At 40.7% G+C, this 18144-nt stretch overlaps 1 protein-coding gene and 1 long non-coding RNA gene across 3 annotated transcripts in view; one reads left to right on the forward strand and one right to left on the reverse strand.

Moving 5' to 3' along the window:
- Positions 1–12005: 12005 nt before the first annotated feature.
- LOC116183431 (uncharacterized) lies at positions 12006–13790 on the reverse strand. Its single transcript, XR_004148067.2, has 2 exons — positions 13539–13790; positions 12006–13197 (listed from the first exon to the last, which is right to left on the reverse strand). It is a non-coding gene; the product is annotated as an uncharacterized LOC116183431 (long non-coding RNA).
- Positions 13791–14087: 297 nt separating this feature from the next.
- PHIP (PHIP subunit of CUL4-Ring ligase complex) overlaps positions 14088–18144 on the forward strand; it is a 103036-nt gene continuing 98979 nt past the window's right edge. Inside the window, exons 1-4 of one of the 2 annotated variants that reach the window (XM_077782322.1) lie at positions 14088–14453; positions 14563–14621; positions 14805–14834; positions 14992–15051. In XM_077782322.1, the coding sequence (XP_077638448.1) occupies positions 14408–14453; positions 14563–14621; positions 14805–14834; positions 14992–15051 (195 nt within the window). In that variant the 5' untranslated portion in view covers positions 14088–14407. The remainder of the gene's footprint in view (positions 14454–14562; positions 14622–14804; positions 14835–14991; positions 15052–18144) is intronic. The other variant, XM_031504410.2, reaches the window with a different exon arrangement.

The following is an 18144-nucleotide window of genomic DNA, read 5'->3' on the forward strand; positions in this document are numbered from 1 at the left end:
ATGTGAGTATTTTAGTTTTGAAGTGGCAGTTGGAAGTGCCAGGTGTCACATCTCTGCCATAAGGAAACTTGTATCATCAGTATTTAATGACTGACTGCTTCACACTTGAACACAAGGTTTCGAGGGATCCCTGAAAGCAGTATTTGTCTTTTGTGGGATGTAACAGATGGGTAATTCAAGATGCATCAAAAAAATTGTGAGGGTGTCCAAGTTTCAGCCAAGGACGGGGTTAATGTTTTGCAGTAGCTGTGAGGGGGCAGAGTCTGGAGCTCTGTGGGCAAGTCCAAGACCCAAATGTTATTTAACACCATCTTACCTCATGGCCAGGGTCCCAGGGTTGGGGAGAAGGGACTCTGTCTCCTCTGAGAAGCATGTCCCTTTCCAGTGCTGGGCTTAGTGTTCATCCCTCATTGTTTAGTGAGCTCAGGCTTGGTGAGCATTCTGTGTGTAAATACCCACTCTTGTGTACACTTTTGTTATTAGTATTGTTGCTGTTATTATTCCTACCTCACTGCTGTTTCCAGTAAGCTCTTCTTATCTCAACCTGTGATTTTAACCTTGTGTGCCTTCAATTTTCAACTCCATCCCCAGTGTGGGAAAGGTGAGGGGAATTGAGGAGAGTGAGCAAGTGGCATCTAGCTTGGGAGAGTCTCACTGGGGGCACTGAATTGGGGAGGACCATTCCTAAACCACAACAGAAGGACAGACAGTTTTTTTAAATTTCAAGGGGGCAATTGCTTCAGAAACAAGACAATTCCCCTTGGTTGTCACTTTCCACTATTGTCCTATCATTGACTGACCTTGGGCTAACTGCATATGTCAGCACAAGGTTACACTTGGTATTTTGTCTGTTCAATGGCAAAGGCAGCTTTTTCTCAACTGCAGATAAGATGCAACCAATTAACAGAAATCCTAATGGAAAATTACATGGAAATTGTTTTAAACAGCAGTGAAAATTAAGTTTCAGTGCATCTTGCTCAACCTTTAAAAGTTATTTGGTCTTGAGAGTTATTTGGTCTGTTCATAATTGCAAAAAGAAAAAAACAGGGAAAGAGAAAAGTACTAGCAAGAAAATAAAGATCACTTAGAATGAGTAACATGCAAGCTGAAATTCTAGTGGAATTGGGAAAAATAATAATTTAGCCCACAATGTCCATTTATATAAAATAAGACAGCAAAATTCTCTATGTGAATTAAAGCACTAAATATACAGGAGACTGTCTATAAACAACTCCAGTATAGCAAGAACTCTGTCACCCTCCTGGCTCAAGGTTTATCTTTATTGTATTTGTAGGAAGACGTGAAGAATACTTTCACTGTTAGTTAAATTGCTGCATACATAATAGTCAGGAGAGCCATTAGAATGTTCAGGGCAGTTTTTTTTAGTAAAACAAGGGTTTTCTACTCCTGTTCTCTATAATATGCATACTTTTTGCTTAGTTTTAAAACTGATAAAGCCTAGCTATAGCCAGATTGGCTTGCCAAATTGTTAGTAACTGCTTTCTAGAATGTCTTGTTCTGCATTTATAATAGATCAGGATGAAATAGTTAATGGTTTTCCCATAGAAAATGGACCGTATAAGAAATAAACTGTTTTGACACATTATGCCTTTTATGATGACAAGGACTAACAAGTGTTTCACTAATACAGCAAAATACCCTCACAATCTTCAAAGTACCATAAATGAGTTCTGGTGAACACTGACTTAACTAGCACTAGATTTTAACTTTGTCTATTGATATTAATCATAATATGAGTGGAAAATAATATTTGCATACCTGCTATGATAAGAATAAGCTAGTAATTCAAATTCATGCTCAAAAAATAAACCTGATTGTGTAAGGCCATTGTGCTTAGTTTTAGTACTGCATTTATGTCATGGTAATATAACTTGTAGGAATTGTTTTATCACTGTTTCCATTCTCATTCAGAAATAAATTTCAGACTTGAAGCCCATAAAAACTGAATTTATACTGGACAATTTCAGGTACTAAGCTATTTGATATGAATCTTCCAATAATGAACAATTTAATGGAGAGCAATATAATTTAAGATGACAGTGCAGTGACTGGAAAGAGTGATCTTGTCAAAGTCCTCAGTCTTTCTGAAATGGCTATAAAATATTACTGTAGTTCCTTGCAAAATAAAGGTTGTAGAACAAGAACTTTTGTCCCATTTTAAGACAAAGCTGGAAGGCCATTCTAAGCTTTCTTTAGAATAGTAATAATAATAATAATTCTAGTTTCTGGTGTCATATATATGTATATGTCAGGCATATTCTGTAAGAAGTTGGAAGATGTGAACTCTTAAAGGGGTTTGCAATTATTGGAGACAAAGCATGTGATGTATGTCAGGTTCATCTAGAATAACTGAGTAAGGAAGGAGTATAAGTAGAGGAGAATTTCTGTGATTCTGTTCATTGGCATCTTATACATGGCTGCACGTTATTCGCAAGAGGGAGGAGTGCTGCTACTGCAGCAGCTGGAGGTCATTCCAGAATGAGCTTGGGAGAAAGTTCCCTGGTGGCTGAGTACAGGAGCAATGTGAGAATGCTCTGCAGTGATTGCACAGCAGCGATGCTTTGTGGAAGACAATCCGGGTGAGTGGGGGGCAGGGGGCAGAGCTGGGAAGGGCAGGAGGGGGAAAGTAGTCTGATCCTGTCATCTGGATGGGTGTGGAGAAAGATGTCTTGTACAACATAGGGGAAACATTTTTCTAGTAGTAGGAGCAAGAGAGAAACAGCAAATTTTTTGCATGTGCAAGCAAGCCTTGAATGTCACTAGATTTATTTTTTCCCCTCGAGTCCTTTATCAACAATCCAGTTACTGAGGGCACAGTGCTTTTGTTTTGTTCCCTCTGGGATACATTCCTGGTAAAGCTTTTAATTGTAGGGTTGTTTTTTTTTTCCTACTTCCTTGAAGGCATTTTTGCACTTAAGTATAATTTGTGTATTGGTGCCAAATCTCCACCTGCAGGATAACTACTGGTTGTGTTGATGAACCTCTGGAGTCTTTCAGGAAGCTTTGCCTTCTTTACCCCCAAGGGAACTAGGTGAATAAAGGTTTAAATATATGGTAAATCTGAGCATCAAGGGGCTACTGGGGAGTCTGCTATCTACCTCAGTGACAATAGATACCGGACTTCGAGGTGAGATGGAAGAGAGAGAGCCAGGGGAAGGCCAGGTGAGCATAGCACTTCTGCTGCTGTTTTCAGACTTCTTTATAGTAGCCATACACAAAATGAGGGTTGCTTGGCCTCAACAGCCAAGCGGGAGGTGGGGGCCTTGGATTCACAAGGTGTGTGCAGTGGTAGTTCATCAAAGGGAAGAGTGTGACTTGTGCAGGTTGTTCCAGTGTGGAGTAGCACAGAAACTCCCAAATAGTTGCATAAGGATAGATTTGGTAGTGTTTTTGGCAGCTGGTTGTCTTATATGACTATGATGAATCAGAAAGTTGACAGTAGTTATTCAAAAATAGTGACTGTGGATAGTGTTTTCAGGAATTAATGACGAGATGGCTAGTGCTCTGCTATTACACATGCTATTAGGATTATGGGAAGTGTATTAAATTGGTTTTAAATATTGAGCTGCAAATGCCAATTACAGTAGCAGTTAAATATAATTGTGAAGACATCCCAAAAAACCAGCAAAAAATAAAACTGTATTTCCAAATAGATGTCAGCTTCAGTGATGAAACTGCAAGGTGAATCACTGCCACACAGGCTGTGAGCAACAGATGTTAAAGCACTTGTCTTTGGCTCTGTCAAGCCACTGTCCCATTCACACTTGAATGATCACAGGGGTGTCCTAACTTCTTTTTTAAATGCAGTCTTCTTTAAGTGAAAACAATAATATTGCTCCTCATCTGGTGAATGCTTCAGCATTAGCATTGGATTAATCCTTTCATGGTGGGGTGGTGTTTTAGGTTTATAGATCCTACAATGCATTAGGTAATATACAGAAAGAAGCCAGCAGCACAAATTTTGCATTCTTACAAAATTCAATGACCAGTTCATCACTTATAACAATAGACTTGGTTTATACCAAGAATGGAAAATACTGGCTGTTCCTTTATTCATGAAGCAATTAAACAAAGCATTTGGTATCATATATCTCTTAACAACAGTGCATCTGGCATGTTTAGTAGATCTTAGTAGATTATATTATTGTTGGACTATGAGAAAAGGACTTAGTTATATATTACTTCTTTCAAAAGGGGGTGTTCCACCTTCCCCCCATAGTCACATTTTCACCAGATAACAAGCCAGTGGCAAGAAGCTTTATGGCCAAACACTGAGGATTCTTTTCAATGCTTTCCATGCACTTGTCTTCCTGTTCCCAGTAAGGTCTGGCAATGTCTTTGACAAATTAGAGGACTGGGCAATCGCCCAACTTTTGTTAAACAACAGCAAGTGTTTAACAAAAGCAAGTGCTGGATTTGTACCTGGGATGAGGTAATCCTGAGTGTACAGAGAGAACAGGGAATGGGATACTGGAAAGCAGTGACATGGAAAGAGAAAGGGACCTGGGTGTCCCATCACCAGCTGGGCAGGGGAGAGGATTGTCCTGCTCTGCTCTGCACTGGGGCAGCCTCACCTCGAGTGCTGGGGGCAGTTTTGGGCACCACCATGTAAGAAGACATTAAATTATTTGAGAGTGTCCAAAGGAGGGCAGCAAGGATGGTGAAGGGCCTTGAGGGAAAGCTGTGTGAGGAGCAGCTGAGGGCACTGGGTCTGTTCAGCCTGGAAGAGACTGAGGGGAGACCTCACTGTACTTACAACTTCCTCATAAGAGGAAGGGGCAGGCACTGATCTCTTCTCTCTGGTGACTGGTGACAGGACCAAGGGAACGGCCTGAAGTTGTTTCAGGTTGGATAATAGAAAAAAGTTTTTGACCCAGAGGGTGGCTGGGCATTGGAATGGGCTCCCCAGGAAAATGGTCACAGCACCAGCCCGACAGAGTTCAAGGAATATTTGGACAATGATTTTGGGCACATGATGTGATATTTGAGGCTGACCTATGCAGTGCCATGAGTTGGATTTTGATGATCCTTGCTGGTCTCTTCCAACAAGATATTCTATGATGGTAAGATGTAAGATGTCCTTTGTGACACCTCTCAAGCACCTTTAAATAGATTTGTTGGCAGGAACTGTAGCCAGCGCTTGACTACCACAAACTGTGGGCAGTTATCAAGTCAGAACACTGTAGCAATAATTGAGATACACTGTGAATCTCTCTGAAAGATGTTGATTTGTTTACCTCCTTGAAATGTTACATTGTTTCCTTTCAACTTCTCATCAGTTTGAGACTTTGTATTTTCAGTTTGTTCTCCACATCGACTCTTCATTCAAGGATCTTTAGTGCGGCCCTGAGAAGTTTTTATGATTATTTTAAGCATTTCAGCATTTTCACACTTAGTGGACAGAATAAAGACTCAAATGATTTGGAGGCTGAATAAAAGTGAACTGAGCTGTTTTAGCGTTTATTACAAACTAGCTAGGATTTATCTCTGCCTCTAGAACTTCCTAGCAAAGGACATTGTTGTAGAATGTATTCCATGTTTTACATACTATACCTTTAGTATAGAGGTATCTCAGTTTCAGAAGTAAAGCACAATGGCAGCTTTGTTTGTTGCAAAAGCTGTGTCTATGCTAGCAAAGCAAAAGGTGCCAGGACACAGAGCTGCAGACTTGAAGCCCAGAGCTTACACTGTTAAATTGTTGACAGCAGAACCCTGCACTAGGTCCAGGACAAGCAGCATTCTCCCAAGCCACCTTTGGCATGGTTCAGGGGGTAGCTCAGGCCCAGCTGACAATACAGATGCAGCTGTCCTGTTCTGGAGGTTGAAAGAGCCCAGTAATATGGATATGGCCACTGGCATGAGCAACTGGCCAGAAATTGACTGAGCAATAGTGCTCTTCAGATTACTAGTATGGGTAAAATTCAAAACTGAGGAATACAGCAACAAGAACACCTTACCTTCTGTGTCCTGGAATTTTAAATATTGTTGTCTGCAAATATGTAATGATCTGTCCTCTTACAGAGTCCTACACTATTAGAATTATCCATCAGTAAATGAACTGAAAGGCATACACACCACTCTTCTGGGGGAAGAGAAAAATGTAAGTATGCTGGCTACTGAAAAATTTCAACTGAAAATCAGGGTTGGGAGTATATGGGAGCAACACAATTCAGAGGTTCACTTAATGTGGTGAAATCTGGGATGCACCAAGACTGGCATGTTGTTAAAACTGTCAGAAACTGCTATGCAGGGTCTGAGGAAAGCACTTTCAAACATATATACAAAAATCATTGATACATGTAGACATTGATTTACTATAACAACAATATTAAAAATAAATTCCTATGTATTTCTTCAACTGCTCAATTAAGTTTTCATAAGATGTTTCTTTACATTAGCTGATTGACTTTTAGTGTTGTTTGATGCTTTATTTATAAGGGTCTGTCAAGAGCTAATTATTAGTAGTCAAATTTGATGCTGAAAGATCAAGTTCAATTCCTTTTTTATTCAATCTTAGAAGTTGGATTTTAAAAAAATTCACATGTGCAGAAACTAGCACTAAGCTTCTGCTCCAGAGCTTATTGCAAGAGCACCCATCAGTAATGAGGTGAGAATGTGTATGACACTAACTATAAAACAATATTTCCATTATTTCACCATTCAAAATATATAGATACATCATTTTCCAACAGTGAGAGTTTCTGAGTGTCTAAAAAACTTCTTAGTTTGCCCAGAACTGCCTGTTCCTGCTAGCTCATGATCCACAAATCTCTGCTTGTCTTGTTTTTACACCCCACTCATGGATCATTTTCTGAACATGCTTACCAAACTAGGTCCTAACCAAAGAGGGGGTTGTGCAATTTTAATTTACTCTTGTGTGCAGGAGGATCCCACTTCAGTTCAAATTCTTCCAGGATAGAGAAATCAGTATTTTGTGCCTCACAACAGACTGAGCTAGCCACCTGGGAAAATATCCTCAAGATATGGTTCTTCTTAATCTCTGGTAAGAAAGCTGCTTCCTTCTGCATGAGAAAAGTATCTGTTAGTCCATCTAGAATGATCACAGTCTTTTAATCTTGTGGTAGGGCCTCACCTGGGAAAAGGGAGTCACGTGTGCCAGTCTTCATCTTACATCAGTATTAAGTTAAAAACAAGGAAGCAAACAAAAAATTCAACCAGTGTCATATGCAGGGATCATTTGCAGTCTGATCACACTTCTTGTGAAGCACTGGTACTCTACAACCTGTAAAATCAAGAGCTTGGTTCAATTACTTTAAATCAGCAGTTATCTTACACAATTTGTATCTCAATTAGTACACCATGCCTGTGTGGCTCACCAGAGCTGGGCAAACTGACAATATAAAATAATCCTTTCAAGGCACCAAGTAGATGCTATACAAGAATACAAAATGTTGAGAAATCTGGATCAGCAGACCAGTATTTTCTCAGAAGACTGAACAATAAATGGAGATCGGAATCTCAGTGATGCGTATTTCATGGATGACTGACAAATCACATATGCTACACAAAGTAGGCACTGTCAGCCAAATGGCTCAATGCTAACAGCCCTGGATTTTTACTGTAAGTGCAAATATTGGTACTACTCACTCTACATCATTGCTATTTTGGGGAAAGTAGGTATTTCAATTGCATAGAAATAAAAATACTTGGTAGGTCTAAATTAAACAACATTAGAAGGAAATACTTGGGAAAAACTAGGGATGGTCTTTAGGCTGGCAACAGAGCAAGGCTGTTTTGGGTCAGACTAATGATCTTTATAATTATGTATCTGTACTATCACTGGCTGTTCTTACCTATAGAAGTAAAGACTGCTAAAATCCTTGACTTTGAGACTTCTGAGGCAAAAGTGAAGCCCGAATGACTATATTTTGTTATGAGGGAAAACATAGTTTTTAATTTGAAATCTTTCAAGTGTTTAAATTAATGAACTATACCCTAGAGTTTATAGAAGGTCTTGCTTTAGCTTTTCTCAAACAGAGAAATTTTGTATGCATTGACTGAATATTACTTCCTCCATTATTTTATTCCTTTTCCTTGGTCTTTAATCCCATTCCTAAAGTATTTTTCCTTGATCCTAATTTTGTCCTAAGCTCTAATTTTTTGAGATAAGGTGAAAGACTTAATGCAGTATTACAACAGTAGATGTTATTGTTTTGTTTCACTGGCTTCATATTAGAGTTCTAGAAAAAAAAATTACCATATTCTCAATGTTGAATATGTAATAAATAGAACGGTCTTTTAAAAAGATTTACCACTGGCTCTCAAATAGACGGGTTTTTTTCTCCCCCTTATATTGACTTGGAGCCCATACGGAGCATGAATGACTCATATAATTTCTTCAATAGATTATTTTGAATGTAACATCATGAAATTATATCTACATTGTTCTGCTCATCACTTCCCTGGGTAGATCTCACTGATATTTCTTATGACCTCCTCTACTTTTATCTAAATTGCATATTAGCAAGTTTATCAGACTGTATGTCTGATAACAATATCACAGAATCCCTTAAGTTATTACATAGATATAAATCTTTAACAGTCTTTTGTATTAACTCAGAGAAATTCCAAGTCTTTACCAAACTAATGATAGCCAACATAATTTTGAAAAATCAGGCAAATAACCTCTCATCTGTATTTTTAAAAGTTGCATTTCTAACAGGCTACTACAGTAAATGAAAACATCAAATCCAAACCCCTAATTGGAAATGACCCTCAAACTTGGTTAAACAGGAATCTATATTTTCATTTAGAGAAATGGAAAGACAAACAGTAGCTGAAGGCCACTGTTAAATTGTGTCTTAACAAACTTTATAATTTACCAATTTAAATAAAATTTGTCACTTAAGACTTCAAGTCTTAGACTCATAACACTAATATGAAACCATTGAAAAAAATTAATGATGCATGTTATTTTGAGAATCTTCAGCTCAACAAAATTTGCCTTAGCATATTAGAACAGTTTACTACAAAGTGAAGTAACAGCAAATGTTTCCAAAAGTTTTGTAGAAGCAATAATCTAAGCAAATAATTCTCAATATACAAAGCAACATAATTCCTATTTTCATTATGGAGTAATTCTTCTCTAAAATATACCCTGTGTATTATTTTTTTCAAAGCTTTCCTTAAAAAAATTTCTACATAACCTTAGAAGACTCAGAAAACTTTGGAGACATCAAATAGATGTGAAAATAGACATGGCAAATACCCAAGAGTCTCTGTGAAGAAAAGCCCAATAGCAAACAATTAAGTACAGCATTTTAATAATTTTCTCAATATCCTCTGGATAATTAGGGAATGGATTCAGTGTAGAAAGCTGAAATGTCAGACAGATCCAGGGAATTTAATTGAAGGTCTTTTACAAAATACAAGAACACAAATAAATGTGCTTTAAAACAATACAAACCCAAACAAAATTCCCAGCATGAACCAGTAGAATTGCTCTATTCAGAAGGAATAACATAGGCCTTATTCTTAGTTTCTCTTTGTAAGGGAAGGTTTTGCACTCAAAGATATAACAGTGAAACTGAAAGAATGTCAAGGCTGGTGCAATTCATATTTATTTGGGTAACAGTATACTAAAGAGGTTTTTAGATTCATTGGAAGAACTCCAACAAGGCTGATTTACTGCTCAAAATATAAATGGCATATAGATCTACTTTCAAAAGCCCAATAGTAGATTTGCAGCTAATTATTTGTTTTTACACAAAATTGATAGAAAACATTTTCATAGGCTAATCATTTTGTGTTCTTTTTTAAAAATGTTAATTTGTCAGTGCTACTGGTGTTTTGGGTAATGCAGGTGTCTATGCTCCTCTTCATCATTGATGAGAAGCTAGCAGGAGTAACAGGAAATATTTTCAAAAACAGTGGAGTGGGAAGACATGCATGTTCTGTGGTAAAGGGCACACTGAAATGGGAAATAAAGTAAAAAATAGAAGCATACAGTTCACTATTTAGTATCTGATAAGGGTAGAATACAAAGCAGATAAGCACTCTATAAGAAACTTCATAGTAGAATGTTCAGGTAGGTTACTAATGCAGGATGCAGAAAAGATGGATGTATTCTTGGCATGAAGCATGAACAAGTGAGTATTTAAATGAATTTTGATATGAAACTACTTAGTTAAGCTCCAAGTTATTGGCTGAAAATACAGAAGGAATTTTCTCATAGTAGTATTGTATTTTAGCATGTGTGGTCCTTTCTGCATGAAGTTAACATAAATGATAATAATAAAAAAAGTTGCTGGCCTCACAAGCACTCATCACATGTGTCTTGCCCTGGTTGGTTTCAAGAGTAAGAATCAACAAGCAACTAGTGGTGATAATTCTCCTTCGAGGTGGAAAAAAATTACCAAAAAAGCCCTGTTCAAGTAACCAACCAACCATCCAAACCCGAGGAAAACTTACTGCTTTATGTTGCTCTCAGCCACCCCCTGCCAATATCATGCTTCAAATATTTAGCTACATTGTTCAGCTTGACAATCTACAAACCCTACATACTTTCCTTTGTCTCTAGAGAAAAGGAGAAGAGCAAATTTCAAAAGACACAGAAAGGCCTTTCATGTCAAGTACTGCCACTACTAGGGTCCAAAAAATATACTTTCTGAGCACAAGGTATAAAATCATACTGACACAAAAAATCCCTACTGGCTAAAATATTTCAGTAAAAACAAAAACAAAACCTACCAAACCTCAAACCCCCAAACTAACTAATCCCAAAAGTGCAGAAAGATACCAGAAAATTAAAGAAGAAAACAAAAGATACTACATTCTTATCTGTCAAAGGTAACCAGCAATTAGAGAATTCTAATATATCTGTATTTGGATACTTTTAGAGCCTATAGCACTTTTTAGGGGGGAAGAGGAGGATGGAAGGAAAAAAGGGGCCAGGTTAGGGTAAAAAGAGACTCCCCAACCAGCAACTATTGGGATCAGTCCATTGCTTATTTTAGCTGATGTGTAAAATCTACAGCAACAGGAAAATCTATGAAGCTTTATTTTTTTTGTAAAATTAATTTAGCAATTGTGTGTGAATATCAACATTTGAAGGCCACAAAATAAAATAATTTCATTACTATTTTTTCTTTTTTTTATGAAGACCTTTGAGAGTAATTTCTCCTGAAAACATTAAATCTTGCTGATAAAGCAGGACTGATGTATTTTATTTTAGAATAATGTAAGGTGACAAGATCACATGAAAGAAAAGGGATTATTAGAAAGTAAAACAATAAAGATAGCAAAAATTCAGAGATTATATTTTCTTCACTTGTGTACTTTACAAAAAAAAATCTGAATTTTAACTGAAAGAATAAAAAAACATTTTAAAATATCTCTGACAAATGAATGGAATATTTGTTACTGTTACAGAAATTCTTAGGACTCAATCTAATGTGTATCATGAAGTAATAATAATTAGGCATTTTCTCTTGTGTGTGACTTTCATGTTGTGTCACACATACACATAAAAATCCCCTTGGATTTTATCTGTAAAAAGAAAGTGGAATGTACGTTTGTAAAAGCTGTTTATTAAATATTGCTTGTAGTACTGCAGTGCTGCATCTCAAGTCTGGGACTATGATTTAATTTTGCTTGGTGATCTAAAAAAATTAAATAAAAGACACAATCCTTATATTCTTGTCAAAACAACAAGAACTTTTTGATTCTGTGGGCTGTATTATGAACTGCAATAGGAAAAGGTGTGAGTTGCCAAAAGAACAAGGAGGCTCAATATATATCTAGGAGAGTTTTTCCTCTACTTTCAGACTCCTTAACTGTTAAAATTTTTCTATTGCTTGGTTTACAGTTTCAGTGATGTCATAGTCAGTATACTTTATTTTATGTAAACATCAAGGGAAATTAAAATGTTAATCACATTATTCATGTAGCCCTTTGTCGTGAGAATCACCTATGGAAGATATTACAATACACATTTTACATTGCTAAGAAAAGATGCAAGTCACTTTATTTTTAAAATCTTTATTAGACATTAAATATTATTTCATTTCCTTTTTAATTATTTGAAGTGTGGATTTAAAATGAAGCTGAAACAGAGTGGTTATTGTAACAAATCTAGGGAAAGAGATACATGTACTTTTAAAATACATAGTGATCATAGCTACAGATACAGTGATCAAATCTAGTACATACAGTCTTACTTTTCTTTTTATTAAAAAAATAATCTATCCTACAAAATTAATTTATCTTAATGATAACAAATTCTAGATTAGAATTTTAAAGATTTTTCAGGACATGTGATAATTGTATATAAAAAATGCACAGCATCTATACATCCATTATATAAATATAGTTTTTATAATAAGACAATGGAAATAGGATGATAAAACATCACTTTTCTTTAACCTTTCAGGGTAACATTTCTTCAATAAAGCAGAAGGGTGATTGCAGCAAAGCTTTCTCACCATGTCAAGCACAAAGCTCGAGCTTTTACACAGAGCTTGCAGGCCTTGGAAATACATACAAAAATGCTCAACACAGGTTACTCTCAGCTGCACAGAAATCTTGTTCAAATTTAATTTTGTTGAAAGTTAGATAGTTGAGAATTTCGGGGAGTTTTAAGTACAGGAAAAAAATAGTTCTTTGTGTAGTTTCTGTACGATTTCAAATATACTTTTGTCTTTGCTTCACAAGTTGCATTGGTTAATAACTGAGGCTAAAGAAATATTTAAAAATTACAGCTTGATCTGTTTACATTGATCCCTGCTAAATTCATTCTTATTGTCGACAAACACATTCGTTCTTGCAAGGCCCCAACTCGACCAGAAAAAGGACGGACACGTTGCAAACCTAAAGACAACGAATCATGCTCCTTTAAATCCCTCATCAGATATGGATTTTTTTAAAAAAAGCTAATTATCAGCGGACACCGGCTTTGTTTTTTCTTTTTCCTGTAAGCAGCTAAGAAGCAGTTACAGCACAAACCAGCGGGTTTTATTCAGTATCCTCAAGGTAGCAAACATTAAATAAAGAAACTATGTAACCTCTAACCGGGCTCCGTACAATGTTGCAGCCTTTCAGGAACCTTCGGTAGGTTATCGATCCGCTAGAGATTTACCTCCAGTTCAGCCATAGGTTGCAGGCATCACCATCTATCGCTCGTCCTGCCGTTGACAACACTCCTCTTATCCATCGCTCCTGGAAGGCAGAAGATTCGTCAGTCCCGCATGTCTGATCTGCTTGGCGGCAAGAGCGATGAATAGAATCGTTATCAGCTGTCGGGGTTTGTTTGGTTGTTTTGGTTTTTGTTTTGGGTATTTTTTTTTTTTTTTTAAGGGAAGTTCTCAAAGCGAGCGCCCTGCGAGTCCTTCACCCTCCAGGCGGGGCCGCCTGGGCAGACCCGCCGAACAACGGAGAAAGGCGCCTTTTTGGCTGCTGGGGGCTCGCTGGGATTTCCCCCCGCTCCAGACCCACGGCAGGAACCCGGGCGCGATGTTGCAAGAATCAGAACCAACAACGCGTGACACTGTGGCACTTACGCGCAGATGCCAAAGCCCCTGGCAGCGCCCCGAGGTCCCCGGCTGGCTCCGAGGGAGCGGGCTGGGCTACGGGGGAGCCGCGAGGCGGGGGTGTGGAAGCGCCGGGCCTCCCCAGCGGGGCCGCGCTCCCCGGGGGCATTTTGGCTTCGCTTGCTTCCCATTCTGGCGACGCTGGAACAAGGGAACTTCCAGCGCCGCCGCCGCCGCTGCCCCGCCGCCTCCGCGGCCCCTCCTCCTCCCCGTGCGTCGTATCCCTCCGCGCGCCGGCACGGCGCAGAGAAAGCGCCTTTCAGCCGCCCGCCCGCCGCCTTCCCGCCCACCCCGCCGACATCTTCTGCCACAGCCCGCCCGCCTTCCCGCTAATAAACGCGTAGCGCTCGCCCCTCTCTCCCCTCCGGCGCCGGACAGCGCTGGGGGCCGCCGCGGCAGCGGGGCGGTAGCCGGGGTCAGCAGAGCCCGGGTCCCCCCTTGCTGCCCTGCCTGGCCACCCCCGGCAGGCAGCGCCGGGGACTGGGGGGGCGCGGGGAAGGGGCGGCGCGCGGGGCCGTGGGGGCTGAGGAGGGGGCGCGGAGGAGGAGGGGACTCTTTCTCCTGGCGGAGGGATCGCGCTCGCTCGCTCGCGCTGGCTGGCGGCGGCGGCGGCGTTGGCGGCGGGCGGCTGCGAGTTGTTGTTTCCTCCTCCTCCTGCTGCTGCTGCTGCTGCTGCCCGTGGGTTGAATGGTGGAGCCGAGACTCTCCCCGGTGAACGAGCAGTGACAGCGACCGGGCGGGCGCATTTCGCTGGGACCCGACGCTGCCGCGGGAGCGCGGCCCGGGCAACCCCCCTTCTCCCCCTTTCCCCCCCTCCCCTCCCCGGTTTTCGCCTCGCCATGTCCGGGGACGGCGGCAGCCGGCACACGGCGGAGCTGCGAGCGGGTGAGTGGTGGCCGGGGGAGCCGGAGAGGGGCGGCGGGCAGCGGGAAGAAAGGGAAGCCCGCGGGAAAGAGGCGAGCTCCAGCCCTGACGGCCTCTCCTCTCCCCGCAGAGCTCTACTTCCTCATCGCTCGCTTTTTGGAGGACGGACCATGCCAGCAAGCGGCTCAGGTAGGGGATGGAGGGATGGATGGATGGAGGGACGGATGGATGGATGGCGCCGCCGGGCCTGGTGGGGAGGGGGCGGCCGGGCAGGGCGGCTGATCGGGCGGCGCGCTGGCCGCCTCGTCCTCCTTCTCCCTTTTTCTCTCTTTTTGAAACCTTTCCTCACGCCCCGCTTTTGTTTTGCTGCAGGTCCTGATCCGAGAAGTGGCGGAGAAAGAGGTAAGAGCGGCGCCGTGCACCCGGCTCTCGCCCCGCCTGCGGCCTCCCTCCCCCTTCCCTCGCTCCCCGCTTCCCCCGCCCCATCCCGGGCGCTGCCGGGGGGCTCCTCGGGGGAGGGGGGAGCCGCTCACGGGGCGCCCTCTCTTCCCTCCCTTAGCTGCTGCCCAAGCGCACGGACTGGACGGGCAAGGAGCATCCCCGGAGCTACGAGAACCTGGTAAGAGGAGCAGGCGCTGGTAACAGGAGAGAGCGCTGCGACGGGCAAAGTTGTTTTTCCCCCTCCCTCCGTCTCTCTGAGCAGCCCGGTAAAAAAATTGAATTTCCCGCAAAAAAAAAAAAAAAAAAAGGGCAGCAACTTAGGGGGGAAAAAAAGCAACAAAACTTTGGGATTTATGTTTTTTTATTTTTAGATTTTTGTGACAGCCTCTGTCCCTCCCTGCGCCCCCCGTCAGTGTCCCGGGGCGGGCTCGGGCCGGGGTCCGGCCGGTGCCCGCCCGAGCGGGGTCAATAACAACGCGCGCGCCGGGCCCGGCCGCGCTCGCCTCGCGACGTCACGGACGCGGCGCGGGCGGGCGCCACAGCCGCGCGCGCGGCGCGGCGCCGGGCGGGGCGGGGCCAGCGGCGGCGGGTGCCGGGGCGCGCGCGGCCGTGCGGGGGCGCTGCGCGCCGGCCGCCCGCGCGCGCACAATGGCCGCGGCCCGGCCCCGCGCTCCGCTCCGGCCCCGCGCTCCGCTCCGTGGCTTGGGGCTTTTTATACACCGCGCGGTGCTGCGTGCGAGTAACCGGGCTTGCCGGGGTCACACCGCAAATTTGACTTGAGTGGATTTTTGGTTGGTTCTTTTTTAAGGTTTCCTTGTGTGTGCTTTTCGTCTCAGGTTAGATCAGTAATAAAACGAAGTGTTACTCTCAGCGATGTAGCTCTGGCTAGCAGAGAGGGGCCTGGATTTTTTTTCCCTAACATGTTGGTAACTGCAGCACTTGGGAAAACAGCAATTAAAGTGTCCGAATTATCTCTTAGCAACTTGTTGCTAGTACAGTTTTCATTGCAGGTACACTATTGTATAATTTAGTCTCTGAATTCCTGAAAACGGTTTAAGAGAAAGACTGAGCCTTGTTTATGATGCTCATCAAAGAGAGATTTCTCTTGCTGGTTGCTTGTAGTTGTTCTGAGCTGCAGTACTTCTGAAACAGATATGCTGAGAACTTTTGAACTTGCACAAAAGGAGACAGAACCATTTCCATTTGTAATGCCTCTGATAAAAACTGTTGCCACATGCATTTTCTTAATTATATAACAAATGCTATAGTATGAAGCATAGGTATTTATTGTAGTTAGAACAGGTTTATTTACAGCATTGCTTTCTTTCTTTAGCAAGAGTTACATTGGCCACAGGCATTGTCATGTGTATGGTGTGGAAGAGTTGACAGCAACTAACTTGTGGAAAACATAAGAATGCTTATCAGTACCTTTTAACTTTCCTGAAATAAAATATGAAGAAACTCAACTGGGAATTTCAAAATGCACGATATATTACACTATTCTTATTTACTTATTTATTTGTAAGACTGTGAGGCTGTTTTGCCCACTTCAAGGAGTTGCTTGGTAAAACTTACTGATACCTGTTCTCTTTTATCCTATAAATTATAAAGACTTGGAGGTACAGTCATAGTGTAGCATGGAAGTGAGTTTCTTCTATATAGTCAGAGTATAAAAGGATGTGAAGAAAGGAAAAGTGAGGAAAAAAGACATTTTAAAGTTTAAAGTAAAAAGAGTTGGTGAGAAATAAGTTCATTCAGACCCTTTCCAAGAAACTTTTTTATGGATTGCAGGTAAATACCAATTTAGTCAGTGTAGGTCTGTAATAACATAAGATGTACTTCCTCAAACTTTGGACTTGATGCTGGATACTTATATTCAGAGCGGTGGTGCTGACTAAATCCTTTCTCTTTTCCTAGTCTTTTATTCATAACAAAATTTCCTTAGACTTATTAATAAACATTTCTAAGTGCTTTCCCACCTTTTCCCTACCTAGATTTTGGGGGGTGTGTGTGTAATTGGTTATTTTGTTCTTGATGCTTCCCTCCATCCTGTATTTGTTCTTGCCTTAGTTGTCAAAGCTATGTGAACTTTGTATTACTTGACATTTTAGGCATGTGGAAGCTGGCACGGAAATGTATTTGCAGCATGGCAGTTACATTTTGTACAAAAGAAGAGTTGAGGAGTTTTTCTCTCTGTCCTCTTTCATTAAACAAAAACTTATTTGTTTCAAACCAAAGGATTCTTAGCTTTTGAGATAGAAAATTATTGAACTAACATTGTTTCTCTCTCTTTTTTTTTTTTTTTTAATTTTTCCAGCGTTAAGATGCCAACTCTTCCTTCTCAAGATGGCACATTTTGCCATGTTTTAATACCTTTTCTCAGACATGAATGTCCTAAGCTTTCACTAAACTTTGTAGAGAGGTCTGAAGGGTTAAAAGGCTAAAAAATAAAATTGCCAGTAAATGTAGGGCTAGATATCTTATTTTTATTCTGGGATAGAATAATGGCTTTGTGTAACTGGGATGAAAATTAATCCCAAGTTTCTCTTTTGTTGTGTAGAAAATCATGCTTTTTATTATATTTATATTTTTGTAAAATAATTCCTTTAATATATATTAATATATTTTCAAGATATTATGATATTTCTGATTTGGTCCTCATTTGAAAGCATTTATTGAAGAATTTTTATTGGAGTTAACTTTTTGTTATTAGACTGGAATTCACAGCCCTAGATGTTTAATTTCTGTTACTTAATTTGTGCAAATAATGTTAAATCTGGTGCAGTTTTCATCTTGCAAGTTACTTTCATTTTTCTGTTTGGCCAGTGAAAGTAAATGTTTCATTTTCTTAAATAAGCTGATACCATGCTGTGGATGTTTGTAATGCTACAGGCAAATACATGAGTTTAGAAATGCTATTATATTACGTTCTTAAATGGTTTTTCTTGAATTTCAGTATTCCTCTATTGTATTTTTCTAGAGTCAGCATGTGTGGTGAAATAAATAACTTGAATGTGGCTTTGGTAGTGTAGGCTCTTATTTCAGAGCGTTGATATCATTTTAATATTGCCAGTATTAAGATTTCTATTTGTGCTATAACCCTAGACCCTGTGAGAATTGAGTCCTTGGTAGGTCTACCAAGCATGATGGGTGACAGATCTTCAGTAACAGATCTCAGGATGTTTTGTGATCTTGCTTTTGTTGTGAAAACTTGCAAATTGTAGGCTAGCTTATTTTCTCTCTTTTGAAAGATTAAGGTTTTCTCACTATG

The sequence above is a fragment of the Lonchura striata genome, chromosome 3, assembly GCF_046129695.1.
Source record: "Lonchura striata isolate bLonStr1 chromosome 3, bLonStr1.mat, whole genome shotgun sequence".
Classification (NCBI taxonomy): Eukaryota; Metazoa; Chordata; class Aves; order Passeriformes; family Estrildidae; genus Lonchura; species Lonchura striata.